At 34.3% G+C, this 13,754-nt stretch overlaps 2 protein-coding genes across 3 annotated transcripts; one reads left to right on the top strand and one right to left on the bottom strand.

The window, feature by feature from the left end:
- Window positions 1-14: 14 nt before the first annotated feature.
- si:ch211-194m7.8 (olfactomedin-4) lies at window positions 15-4,976 on the top strand. The gene is made up of 5 exons (XM_067436558.1): window positions 15-73; window positions 1,612-1,770; window positions 1,853-2,065; window positions 3,889-4,021; window positions 4,165-4,976. Exons 1-5 carry the CDS (start codon window positions 41-43, stop codon window positions 4,974-4,976), a joined length of 1,350 nt encoding a protein of 449 aa, XP_067292659.1. The 5' UTR covers window positions 15-40.
- Window positions 4,977-7,034: 2,058 nt separating this feature from the next.
- Window positions 7,035-13,057, bottom strand: LOC137064854 (olfactomedin-4-like). 2 transcript variants are annotated; one of them, XM_067436386.1, is made up of 6 exons: window positions 13,009-13,057; window positions 12,180-12,429; window positions 11,898-12,020; window positions 11,577-11,795; window positions 9,791-9,941; window positions 7,035-8,922 (listed from the first exon to the last, which is right to left on the bottom strand). In XM_067436386.1, exons 2-6 carry the CDS (start codon window positions 12,234-12,236, stop codon window positions 8,093-8,095), a joined length of 1,380 nt encoding a protein of 459 aa, XP_067292487.1. In that variant the 5' UTR covers window positions 12,237-12,429; window positions 13,009-13,057; the 3' UTR covers window positions 7,035-8,092. The 2 variants fall into 2 exon arrangements, with proteins under 2 accessions (XP_067292487.1, XP_067292486.1); XM_067436385.1 differs by lacking the exon at window positions 13,009-13,057 and having other exon boundaries at window positions 12,180-12,700.
- Between the last annotated feature and the right edge of the window lie 697 nt (window positions 13,058-13,754).

A 13,754-nucleotide genomic window follows, 5' to 3' on the forward strand; every position in this document is an offset into this window, starting at 1 on the left:
TAAAGCAGGACGTTTAACATTTCGGGGTCACTTGCTCATCATGCTCTCATACCTGCTGGTCCTCACAGTCACAGTAAGTCCCATCTTTTATCTGTTTTGGATATTTTGTGGATAGAAATGTCTTATTATAACTGGAATGTTATAATAAGTATACATAAATATACAGTCAAAACTAAACTTATACACCTTTAACATTTTCTCACATAATCACAGTTCTTTCACTTTAGAAAATGGTAATAAAATACTCATTCTAACAAATTCATCTTGAGCATGGGCATAAATTCAATCTAACAGTTGGAGGGGACAATAAACATATAATTTCTCAAGGGCATTTTTTGAAGGGGACACAAATAATATAGCCAAAATTATACCTCCTTGTAAGCATGTGGCGTTTTGGTGCACTGAAAAAATGATGTAATTTTATCTGTCCAACAACACAAAGCGATGGTTGTTATATGCACTAGGGGGGCTTTACAAGTTATGAATGTAAAGTTATGAATCTATTACATTCATAACTTTGAATGTAATGGATTACAATAAACCAATCAGCTGTTCAATTTATGTACATGATTAGATAATTTAGGTTAACCAATGACCAAGCATTGCTTCATTTTGTTCAGTCTGTGGTGTGAAAGGTCACATTAGCAATTAAAAAATATACTTAGCAATTAGCAATTAAAAATATACTTAAGCAAAACATAGACAGGTCAAAGGGTCTGAAGAATTTTGGTCCCAGTTTTTTAAAATCAATTTTACAGCATTGTAAAAAAATGTTTGTTGTTTTTTGTTGGTTTAACTTAAAAAAGTAAGTAACCTGGTTGCCTTAAAATGTTGAGTTTATTGAAATTAAAAAATTTGAGTTGACAATGAAGGAAATGTGTTAAATAAATAGAAACTAAAAATAATATTGTATCTGAACCACATAAAAATTTGATAAATCATGAAAATAGCACTATTTAGCATGTTTTACTGCGTCATCAGAAATAACACACACACACAATTACCCAATATGCTTACAAAATCTTTTAATATTTTAATAAAGGTTGTCAAATCTCAAAAAATGTTCATTGTATTAACTCAAAATTTTAATTTCAATGAACTCAAAATTTTAAGGCAACCGGGTAACTTTTTTTCTAAATTATTTTTTACAGTGTGGTAGTCCACTGTATGAAGAATTTTGGGGTATAATATGTTACAGTTTACTTTATTTTGCTTTCCATACTTACATCAATGAACTATAGTGTCCTGCACCCGCTAGTAAAAAAAAAATATCTTGTGTCTGAATAATTTTTGGTTTGACTGTATATTTAATAAAATAAATTTGTTCCAGAGTTAGTTAAATTATCTGTATATGACTTTATATATTATTATATAAAAAAAATACATATACAATATTGTTTATTTATATTTATTTTCTGTACATATTACAGTGGTTAAATCACATTATTTGACTCAAAAAATAATTTATTATAATAAAATAAAATAAAGATTTTTTTTGTACTCAAAATGAATCTCATGCATTAAAAGTCTTCATATAATTGTTTAACTAATTAAAGCCAAGTGTTTAATAAAAGGCATTTTATTCAAGAATTGTGTCTTGTGTGTAATCAGGCGACTGTCCAAGCTCAGAGATTTCCAGGCGAACAGAATAATGGTTCCTGTGTGTGTAAATTAAGCAGCTCTATCTGGGCTTTCCCTACTGTAAAGTTCGAGGAAGTTGCAAATCAAGTCCAGACCTGCGAGAACAATCTTATAGAGTTTCATAAAAAGGTGAGATCCTTTAAAAACGTACTGTAGAATTATTCTGTAAGTAAATAATGTTAGCAAACTCCTTTGCTTTGTAAACCTTCAGGTAAAAGACAAAGATGTGCAACTGCCAAAGATGGAACTCACTCTTAAGAACATCACAGCCCGCCTGAAACCGTTTGAGTATCTGAACACAAAAGGCCTGTACAATGCCCTTCACCTGCGGCAGCTGATGGATGAACTTGACCAAATTTATTATACTGCTAGTGATGCTCACAAGAAAAACCCCAGCAAAGCGACAAGCGACCTTCTGAAGGAGGTAGATCTTTCTTTTCTAAAAAGTGACCGGTCTCCAAAAAACGTCCAAACTACATAAAAAAATAAATAAACATAAAAAAATCCATATTATTTGTCGCTACCAGTGTTTAGTTTTTATTATATATATATATATATATATATATATATATATATATATATATATATATATATATATATATATATATATATATATATATATATTTGATAGTCCCTTGCTTTAGTCTTGTATGTTTTTCAGTATATATATATATATATATATATATATATATATATATATATATATATATATATATATATATATATATATATATATATATATATACTGAAAAACATACAAGACTAAAGCAAGGGACTATCAAAAATATATCTTTAATTTAACATTTTCCCAGTGAAAAAAAGTGTGAAAAGTGTATTAAAAGCAGCACTCTTGTATAGGCACAATTACAAATTGTTAACACCTGAGCCTAATCATATAATATGTCATATTTATAGTTTTTCTTCTTCTTTTTTTCTGAATTGATTTTTGGTAATTACTTACAACCCCATTAATTAAGCTCAGATAGTAACAATTTGTAATTGTGCCTATAAAAGAGTCTTGCTTCTGTTTGATTTCATGGGCTGAAACGTCTGCTCTTTGGTCTCTTTTTAAGACAATTTTCTCTGTTTTGCACTTTTTTCTCTTGGCAAATGTTAGATTAAGGATGTATTTTTGATACACAATTGCTTTGGTCTAACTGTATATTTTTCAATTTGCAGACAATTTTTGCTATTTAGTTGATTTTTGTTTTGTTTTTTGACATACAATATCCTTTTGGATACATTTTAGTTTTAGAAATTCTTTAACTTTCAGAACTTCAACTTTCAAAAAAACAATATACTAACAATATATCTATCTATCTATCTATCTATCTATCTATCTATCTATCTATCTATCTATCTATCTATCTATCTATCTATCTATCTATCTATCTATCTATCTATCTATCTATCTATCTATCTATCTATCTATCTATCTATCTATCGTAAAAAAATCCCCTTAAAATAAATAAACAACCTTTATTCAAATATTATTAAAAGATTTTGTAAGTATATTGGGCAATTGTGTGTGTTTTATTTGTAATGACACCGTGAAACATGCCAAAGTGTGCTATTTTCATGATTTATCACATTTGTTATGTGGTTCAAACACAATATTATTTTTATTTTCTATTTATTAAACCAATTTCCTTCATTGTATCAACTTAAATCAATAAACTCAACATTTTAAGGCACAGGTTACTTAAAACTTTTTTTTTTAAGTTAAACCAACAATATTTTTTCAGTGGACATTTACAAAATATCTTCATGGAACATGATCTTTACTAATATTCTAATGATTTTTGCCATAAAACAAGAATTGATAATTTTGACCCCTACAATGTATCGTTAGCTATTCCCACACATATACTTGTGAGACTTATGACTGGTTTTATGGTCCATGGTCACCTTTATTTAAATGACCAAAAAATGTTTTTATTCATTTTAGTCAACAACGATAATCGCTACAAATCTTCTGAAGCCATATTTTGTGTGAGAAAATCATTGTTCATGATAACTGCTGTTTCAAGAAGCTCACATTTAGTCTGCATTCATATCCAAAAGTCAGAAGTGCCAGAAAATTTCTTCTGATTACGGTTTGCTCCTCATTGAAGTTCCTTGAATTGAAAATGCATGAATTGAAAACGAACAAAAGATTTGTAAAAATAAAATAAAAAATAAAATAGACCCAGAAAAAAAAAACTGATTTCTGAATGGATTCAAAGACAATGTTTCTGTTTCTTTCAGTTGACTAACGCAAAGAAGTACATCCAGAATATGTACAAAAGTAATGTCTTTAATCTAGAGACAATGAAAACAAGGCTACGAGATCTCAACAACAGAGCACAGACCTGCAAAACTATACCTGAAGACTTCAGAAGTAAGTACACGACTATCAGTGAGTGGAGAAATGTTTTGACAATTACGTTGTGGTCTCACTGATGTCTTCAAGAGCATTGTGAAAATTAGTTTGTTTCTTCATGAACGAGACGGTATCACCAATTCATGTCATTCCATTTGCAGGCACTTGTCATCAGCGTCTTATGTCCAACATAAGTTCTCCAGTTGTCACCAAGCTCAATTCCATCAGCAAGTCCTATATTTCTGGTGCTTGGGGTAGGGATGCCAAACTGAACAGCAAGGAACGTTATTGGGAACACTGTCTGGTGAGTGGACACAAGCATGGGAGCACAATCAGGATGTACAACTCGTACGAAGATTTCATGGCCAGTAGGAACTACAAAGATGAACCGATAGCACCATCCTACAGCCACGCAAATGCTGTTCAGGGCTCTGGCACTATACTGTACGACAATACCGTATTTTACCAATGCTACAGCACTGCTGAAATCTGCAGCTTCAACATTACAACAAAAGAAACCAAACGTATAAAACTAGATGGTGCCGGAATCGACAGCAAGTTCTCTTTCTGCTACTACAGCTGCCGTGACTGGACAGACATCGACCTGGAGGGTGACAAAGACGCCGTGTGGGCGATATACGCCACCGAGGAGAACCACGGCAACATTGTTTTGAGTCGCTTAGACCCGCTGGAGCTCAATATCACACATACCTGGAAGACGCATCTCTTTAAGAGGTCCGTCACCAGCACGTTTATGGTGTGCGGCGTCCTGTACGCGACACGCTTTGTTAATACTTACCAAGAAGAAGTGTTTTATGCCTTCGATACAACCACTGGCCAAGAGATAAACACTCTCTCTTTGCCCTTAGAGAAAGTTTCTGCTGGAATAGCCAATCTGAACTACAATCCTGTTGATAGGAGACTTTACATGTATAATGATGCCTATCTTTTAGCATATGACACCTTTAACTGAGTCTTTACAATGAAAAAAAATGCAATGCCATATTAGTTTATAGTTTGTCAATCCAAATTGCACAGTATACACAGTATGGTTAAACAATTTCTTTGGTCTATATCATTATGTAACTGAGACTTTTAAAGTGTTTTTGTTACACCTTTTAATAAAATAAATGTGCTTAATACAGCTTAATAAATACAGCACGTCTCTGTCAGTGTCTTTTTAAACTCACCCATTAACATGAATCTTTTATTTGCATATTCACTTTATTAAGCAAATCAATGAGTGAATTATTCACCTACTGCTTTAAAACAGATATTGGCCATGATTAAACTGGCATAAAGTTGGTTGGCATTTAAAGTTGGATATTCGTAAATTTAAGGACCAGCTCTAATGTTACATACAACATTAGTACACACGTTTCTAATTTCAGCAGCATTTGAAGAGAATGACTTACGGTCATAAAACTAAAGTGTTCGTGTATCAGGCATGATTCACACCTTTTAGATTCTTGATATTTGATCAAATAAAACTGTCAAGACATGTAAATATCTATTTTACTTCATATTGACGTATGTCACAGTTCTGGAAACACTTCAGGAGTTTTGAAGTCGTCCTCTGATTGGTTGAATTCTACAGGATGACAGCGAGACGTGTGTTACAAACTTTACGGTCTGCCAAGAAACAAATGCCGTAACTCCAAACTCCACTGTGTAAGAGGAATGGCGTTGGTTTTCAACTGTGACAATGATGCGCTTACCAGGATCAACTAAATGCAGAAAACTTGTAAACAGTAAAATTCTTTAAGGAATAATTTATAGATGCCCGCCGGTCTGTTATTGCAGGGACATCGACTTTACATTTTCATGCCCCTAAACACAAACTCTGTTACGTTACATCAGTCAAATGTCCTCTTGACCAATAAAATAGTCACCATAATGGTGACTTCAAACATACTCCACGTTCCATATAAAAGAAATCAAGCCAAACTGGTTTGTAATAAATGAATACGGAAATGCTGTTTTTAGAGTTGTTTAATCATTATCTGGTGAGATATTGATTTTATTGCCAGTTAATTTCTTCTAAGGCTGTGTGTCTTCAAGTCGGTTGTAGTTGTTGTATTTCTGCCCTTTTCTTCTTGTTTTTTTTCTTCTTGTTGTTCCTCATCTTCAGTGATTCTGCTTGTTAACTGTAGTGAATACTTCAGAGTCACCCTAAGGCTGGTCATTTCCATAACACCAAAAGAGAAAACACTTTGCAGCCTTTAGTGAGGCGAGAATAATCACATAGGACTCTGGTGCACTCGTACAATACAATTTTGTCCATCGTATTGATGCTATTATGATACAGTGATTCTGAAATAGCCACCTCTTTTCATTGCCAGACAACTTGATCTATGATATATCTGAATGTAGACCTATGTGTAACAGAAGAGGCAAAAAAGTGTTTGTTCACAGTATTTGTATTTATTCAAGACATTGTGATGTCCATTTCAAAAACTGACCACTGAGATGAACCTGTCTTTCAAATTGCACAGTGCCTGAAAAACATAACATTTCTGGACTTCTGGAAATAACAGACATACATAAATAAACAAATAATGAATGCAAGAAAAAAATGAAAAAAATAAATACACATTTCAGTTCTTAAAGTAGTACATCCTCTGCAGCAGCTCATGCAGCTCTTTAAGAACCAAAATGTGTATTTATTTTTCGCATTCATTATTTGTTTTATTTATGTATTTCTGTTATACAGTGATGCTTGACTGCATGATAGACTTCCCAAAGCTTTGCAGCGGAGACTGTCATCCTGAGGTTATGTTGCTTCTCAAAAAAAATGACTGTGGCGAAGTGGGGCGCGGTTTAGAGAGGTCTGCGCTTAGACGGAGAGTTGGAGAAAGATTGCTGTGAACATATTGAACTGAGTTGTCGAGAGCGCTGTGAGCGTGACTTTATTTTGTTTGTATCAGAAAGTTCTGAATAAACACAAGTCCCAGTCATGCCGACCCCGTCTTCTTCCTCCTTATTCAACAAACTTTGTTACAATGACCTAAGGGAAGAAGATGTAGGCTTTTATGTTTTGTGCTTTTATGTACTTTTAAGTTTTTACCGCGCTGGAATGTTGATCAATGGCGGCTTTCACTTGACTACTAACGTCCACTTCACAGTGACAAAGTGAGCACGTGGAGGCTTGTTTACGTTTTATTTTGTAACTCTGATAAATCAGATATTTATTTGACACCCCTTTCAGCCAACCCAAAATAGATTCTAGAGCTGTTTTTTTAGGCCGATTCAGCGCAACTCCAAAAAGGAGGACAAATGAGTGTGGCTTAAAATGTAAAATGACTGTAAAAAAATATGGATGTAGTGTCTGTGACGTCACCCATAGGATTCTGCAGATCAGTTTTGAAGTGTAAAGTAGAGACGAGCTGGCCGTTGCCATCTTAGCAATGTGTCGTCTTGTGTCACTTCCGGAAAACAGAAAATGGGCAAAAGGCGGGATGTGGGCAGGGCTGAGGTGATGCGATGACTAACAGAAAGCAGATAAATAGCTATCCACCTATCACTCCCAAGTGGCCGTGCCCTTAATTATGCAAAACTTTAAGGCTTAATATAATGTAAACTAATGAGTTTAAAAAAAAAATTCACCCCCTTAGTTATCACGAAGGGCAAAATTAGCTGTAGACCAAAACCACAATCTGGACATATGGCCATCCTACTTCTAAAAAAACAGCCATTCATTCAGTTGTTTTTGTGTGTGAATTGCAGTGAAATAAGGTAAATATGAAAAGCTTGGAATATTATAAATGTGTGTGCGCATTTTGAATATTACAAATCTGCTTATGAATATTCAAATCAGACATGGAAGAATGTTCTCTCTATATGTATATGTGTAGTGTTCATGGTTGTAAGCTTTGATTATTCAGCACTAACAATTTTTTTCATTTAAATTTCATTTTAATGATAAAATCTGTTACAATTCCTTTCCCCTGTTTTGTGTTTAAGGACTTTTATTTTGATGTGTATTTTCTTGTTCTGTTTCACGTCCTGTGTACTTCCTGATTACTTGCCTTGTTTGTCTCCATTGTTGTTAGTTTGATTACAAGTACATTGTTCAAGTTCACTGGAGACTTACTGAAAGATGAGCTGATAAGTCAGAATGTAGGCATCACTGTAGACATACAAGAGATGATCTCTGGGGTCATAGTTTAGAAACTCAATATTAGTCTGCATCTTCTTAATGTGAATTCTCAAATCGTATCGCTCTTTGTTGGTTTTGGTGTCATAAGAGTAAAAGATCTCTTCTATTTCTTTATCCAGGTAACGAGTGGCATAAAGCACACCGCACACCATGAAGGTGTTTGTGACAGTCCTTTTGTGAAGAGAAGTGGACCATGTTTGGTTTAAAACAGGCGGGTTACTAGTCTCAACTTTACTGATAATCACATTTCCAAAGTTGCTTGTTGTAGCGTATATAACATAGACGCCTGATTCATCTGTGGCAAAATCTATATCTGTATAGCCGTATGTGTAGCCGAGGTGTGCGAAAGGAAACTTGTTGTTGTAACCGGCATCATTAGGTAAAGCCACAGTACTGACGGAACGAGTCGTCATGTTGAACTGACAGACGGAGTATGTGTTGTAGCAGTTATAGTAGAGCGCATTGCCGTACATGACCATGTTTGGCCCCTGAATTGTGTTTGTTGTGGGGTTGGAGCTCGATATATATTTATCTGTTGGTCCTAAACCTAATATAATAGTACTCAAGGTACCGTACTGGCGGATCAAGTTGCCATATACATTACTACTTGACAGCACCACCAGCCAGTACTTGTTCTCGTCTCCTGGAGCAGGATTTGCATCTCGACCCCAAGCACCGTAAGGGTAGGATGTTCCAAACACAGTGAGGGAATGTGTTCTAGGTCCAGCCACATTGACCACACGACCCAGACCACAGCGACCTAAAAACAGAAGAAAACCTGTGTAATGTACAAATGAAAATCAAAATGGACAATTCTCATTTTTTTAAATGGAATATAGCAGTGTTTATTATAAATCATTTATCCGTGCACGTCATTTTTTTTTAATGACGTGCCCTTGTAATATTCAATCGCAGTGTTGGGAAGGTTACTTTGGAAATGCAATAGGTTACAGATTACAAGTTACCCTATTTAAAATGTAATAAGTATAGTTGAACTATTTTAATTACTTTTTTATAAAGTAATTGATTACGTTTCATTACTTTTCCAATTTCCAGCACTACAATGTTTTTTTTATCACTTGGCATGGTGGCAACTCTCAGACAGGTTGTAGTCGAAACGAGAACCAATCAAAATAATCAGAATAGCAACGCGTTACTAAACTGCCTTTAAATGGCATGAGGCATCGTGCATATCAAAAACAGGCAAAGCAACAAATTAAAATTAATCAACATATGCAAGCTTTTTACAGTAAATATTCAGATATAACCACTTTGTAATCATTAAGATTTTCATAAGTAACTGTAATTTATTACACATTTGTTCTCAGTAACTGTAACTGATTACAGTTACATTTATTTTTTAATTAAATTATGTAATCTTGTTACATGTAACTAGTTACTCCCCAACATTGTTTAATCGACAACCACAGATCACAGCAATAGCAAACCAGAGCGATTTAACCATCAAATCAGTTCTCAATGGACAAAATAATAATCTACCCTACATTTTTTTTCTTGTTCAAGAAGCCGTTTCACTTGAATATACAGTATGTAATATAGGGAAGAAAAGACAATCGTAACTTCCACTTCATGCCGACTTTAAGGGGCTATTGGGGTCTTTAGTGTACCTGAGGAAGCTGTTGGAGGTGCTGCTGTAGCCTTGAGTTTATCTTTACAATGATCCAAGTTCTTCTTGATGCGGCTTTCTCTATATTTTTTAAGCACTTGCATTTTGTCGAACTTCTCCAACTCCGCCATTGTGTCCTTCATATCTTCAAGCTATAAGAATTTGGACAATTGAGTAATGAGTAATGATGTAATAAAAAAAAGTAATAAAAAATGAGAATACCATTTTGTTTTTCTCAATTGCTTTGGCTCAATTCTCGAATGATTTTTTTTTCTCTGAACAAATAGTCTCAGGATAGAATTTCTTATTAATTTAAGCAAATTGCATTTGTTTTGTATGGAGCCCCTAAGAAAGGGTGGTGGATGGATTTAAGATTTATTTTTCAAATCTTCTCTCACAAAACTTTTGCGTTCCCCAGAGAAACTTTGCGTTCCCTTTGAGTAACTTCATTTTGCAGACATGCTATAGAGATCTGATGTTAAAGCAAACAGTTGTGACAATTGAACTTGTAGTTTAGAGAATGTTTGTTTTGAAAAATGTGCCAAAGCGTTCGAGAAAAACTGTAACGTTAGTGTCAGTGGCGTGTGGTGAAATGTTTCCAGGTTTAAGGCAATTTCTCCACCGTAGAATTATAGGGTTCTATCTGCATTCTGAAAAGTTTCAAGATATTGAGCTTCAAAGATTTTGCATTCCATATAGGGAAAAGAGCAAAATGAAAAATCATATGGGGAACAAGTCTTTTTCATACAATATCAAAAGCCTCTCACATTAGTAAATGGGACTTCTGCATAGATAGATGGACGGACTAATTTAATGTAATTTACCGTATTTATTTTTTACAGGTGTTTTACCTGTTTTTTAGAATTTTGAACTTCATTGCATTCTCTGTAATGGGGTTAATGGAAATTTCCGTAAAATTACTGGACATTGTCCAGGTACTTTTCTGTTATTTTTACAGTACAGACAGACAGACAGACAGACAGACAGACAGACAGACAGACAGACAGACAGACAGACAGACAGACAGACAGACAGACAGACAGACAGGCAGGCAGGCAGGCAGGCAGGCAGGCAGGCAGGCAGACAGACAGACAGACAGACAGACAGACAGACAGACAGACAGACAGACAGACAGACAGACAGACAGACAGACAGACAGACAGACAGACAGACAGACAGACAGACAGATAGATAGATAGATAGATAGATAGATAGATAGATAGATAGATAGATAGATAGATAGATAGATAGATGTTGTCACAGAATAAGAATATGTGAAAAACTAAACTGACAAAATGCCAGATAGAACCTCATAATTCCAAGGGGACGATTTATATAATAATTTATAATATAAATATTTTTTACAATAAGGTTTTGTTTGTTAACATTAGTTAACATGAACTAAAAATAAATAATACTTCTACAGATTTTATTATTCATGGTTAATGTTAATATTCAGTAATACTAATTATTAAAATTAAAAGTTGCAAATGTGAACTAACATAAACAATGAATTATATTTTTTACTGACTAACAGTAACAAAGATGAATAAATGCTGTAAATATATAATTCATGTATAGCTAATGCATTAACTAATGTTAACAAACCACACCTTATTGAAAATTGTTACATATTATATTGTTTTTATTTTTGAGATTGTTGTGTTTTATGTTTATGTATATTGTATATCTGTATTTCTTTGTGATTATTATTATTTTAGTGCTTTTGCTTAGAAAAAAATATATTTTACATCGCAATGGATTTGCACATTTTTTGAACAAGTCACCTGAGCTGCAGTCTGTACACTGAGATGCTGATAATCGTTGGTGGTCCTTTTGAGTTTGCCGAGGAGTTCCTGAATTTCGATGATCTCTAACTCAATGATGCGCAGAGACACGGCCCCGTAAAGATTGCTGTTATCCTCCTTTTCTAGCAGGATCACGTTGTCCTCCAGTTGCTTGATGCGTTGCTGTAGACCCAGCACAAGTCTGTCTAAGTCTGTCATCTGCAGATATTTACATAATTCATGTAATTTGATTTAATTTACTTACATTTTTTTAACATTTAATGAATGAAATATAATAAGAGGAGAAAATATATAATTTACCTTTTCTGAAGTGATAGTTTCAATGCATTGTAAGGCAGTGGTCTCTACTTTCGTTAGTTCGTTCTTAGGAAAAGGAGGATCTAAATTTTTTAGATCGCACACACATTCTTTCCCTCTCGCTGACTGTGATGAACAAATCACAAGAATATAAATTAGACTTTAAAAAAAAAGAATGAAAAGAAAACTGTGAAAGACTGTATGCACTTTCTAGAATAATACAGATTACAGTACTTTGAGTAAAAAAGGTAAAATAATTAATTGTAAAGTGACTATTTTTCCTACCTGAGAGAAACTAAGAGGAATAAAAATTATAAAAATGAATACATTAGACTGACTCATCTTTAAAGGAAAATAACCTTAAACCTCAAAATAAACAACTTTGTGTGGCAGCAGCAGAGCTTTAAAGCCATATCGTTATGGTGAAATAATAATATTTCACCATAATGACATGGCTTTAAAACATGAGAGAGACATCTTCGTTTTTTTTGGGTGGAGGTCATCTGTTGCAGATCTTGCTTCCTTTTCAACCTTCCTATTAAAATGAATGTGAAACATGATAAATGAAGAAATAGAGAGAACGTGTTGTCTTATCTCAGTAAACATATTTTGTTAGTCCATGAGAAAAGTTTTGCAATGATTACTAGCTGTGATAAGCTTTATTTAATCATGAATTGACAAATGTGTTGCCTCGCGAATGCACCACAATGTTGCTTAGCCTACATTGTTTGCAACATCTAGTGTTTGTGTGCAGGTTTGAAGTTGAAAAAAAAGGGAACCCAATTGTGCACATGCGCATCCAGGTATTAAACAACAAATTGTTATATGGTTGGCAGTTGGTTGGCACTGTACGTTATAAAGCACAAAGAAGAAGAATCAGGTTCAAACAGTTACACGGCACGGGTATTTCCATAGATAGGCAGGCGAACATCAACGTATTAAGTGAGACCAGAAAGAACACTGAAAACCTACTAACGTTACTGACAATTGATAAGGTGAACAAGTGCAGCTAACACAGAATGACAAATCATAGACAACAAACGAGTAGTGGGAACACAGCAAAAGAAAGAAAGCTACTAATAAATACTAATAAATCGTTCCAGGAAACCCGTACCCCGTATTTTTTTCCAACCTTCTACCATGCCTTCTACCTGTGAAAATGCACCGGAACGGCAGTCAAACCGTGAACTCGTACGGCCTATATCCAAGCCTACTCCCAGTAACGAGCTCTGACGTCACATAGCCCGCGAAACAACGATGCAAGGCCCTATGGATTATGGAAATCGTACACAGTATTTTACAAATAACGTAAAATAAAAGGTAGGTTATAACAGCTTCTCTTGCTTTATGCACCGTTTTTCTCCTCTGTTTCCCTCAAATAAACTTGGAGTAAGCACCGTTGGTCATTTAAAATAAATGATTGAAAATGAGCGTAAGTATTTGTTATTAATTCTTGCACTTAATGCTGAAAACTAGCTAACTCTAGAAACGCTGCTGATATTGCATAACATTTGCGGACGTTAGAGCAGTAACTTATTTTAATAAACGATTTGGTTTTGACTTCCACAAACACCTCATGGGCTGCCATCGTTGTTTCGCGTGTTACTTTTGCAAGACGGGAGCTGTGTTGGTGGTTTTACTGACAAACCCTCCGGCTCCATGCCATAAACTTGAGGCTCAAAAGAAACATATTCTTAATATTGTTTAAATAATTCAAAATACACGAAATGATAATGGCCAACTGTTATTCGCCTCAGAATCAGAACAAAAAGTTTTGAGGACATTTAGGTTATACATTTTTGCTTCATGCAATATGTGTGTAAAATGGCTATAAGGGGGTTTTCCCATTATGTACAATGA

Source organism: Pseudorasbora parva, chromosome 25, assembly GCF_024679245.1.
Source record: "Pseudorasbora parva isolate DD20220531a chromosome 25, ASM2467924v1, whole genome shotgun sequence".
NCBI classification, from domain to species: domain Eukaryota; kingdom Metazoa; phylum Chordata; class Actinopteri; order Cypriniformes; family Gobionidae; genus Pseudorasbora; species Pseudorasbora parva.

Bases quoted from the DNA above. Each gene is read 5' to 3' on its own strand.
- LOC137064854 (XM_067436386.1), bottom strand. From the start codon at position 12,236: ATGAGTCAGTCTAATGTATTCATTTTTATAATTTTTATTCCTCTTAGT. The intron at 9,942-11,576 runs GTGACTTGTTCA...AAATTCTTATAG, and splicing joins GTGTACAGACTGCAGCTCAG to CTTGAAGATATGAAGGACAC. The intron at 8,923-9,790 runs GTACACTAAAGA...TTCTGTTTTTAG, and splicing joins ACCTCCAACAGCTTCCTCAG to GTCGCTGTGGTCTGGGTCGT.
- si:ch211-194m7.8 (XM_067436558.1), top strand. From the start codon at position 41: ATGCTCTCATACCTGCTGGTCCTCACAGTCACA. The intron at 1,771-1,852 runs GTGAGATCCTTT...GTAAACCTTCAG, and splicing joins TTATAGAGTTTCATAAAAAG to GTAAAAGACAAAGATGTGCA. The intron at 4,022-4,164 runs GTAAGTACACGA...TTCCATTTGCAG, and splicing joins TATACCTGAAGACTTCAGAA to GCACTTGTCATCAGCGTCTT.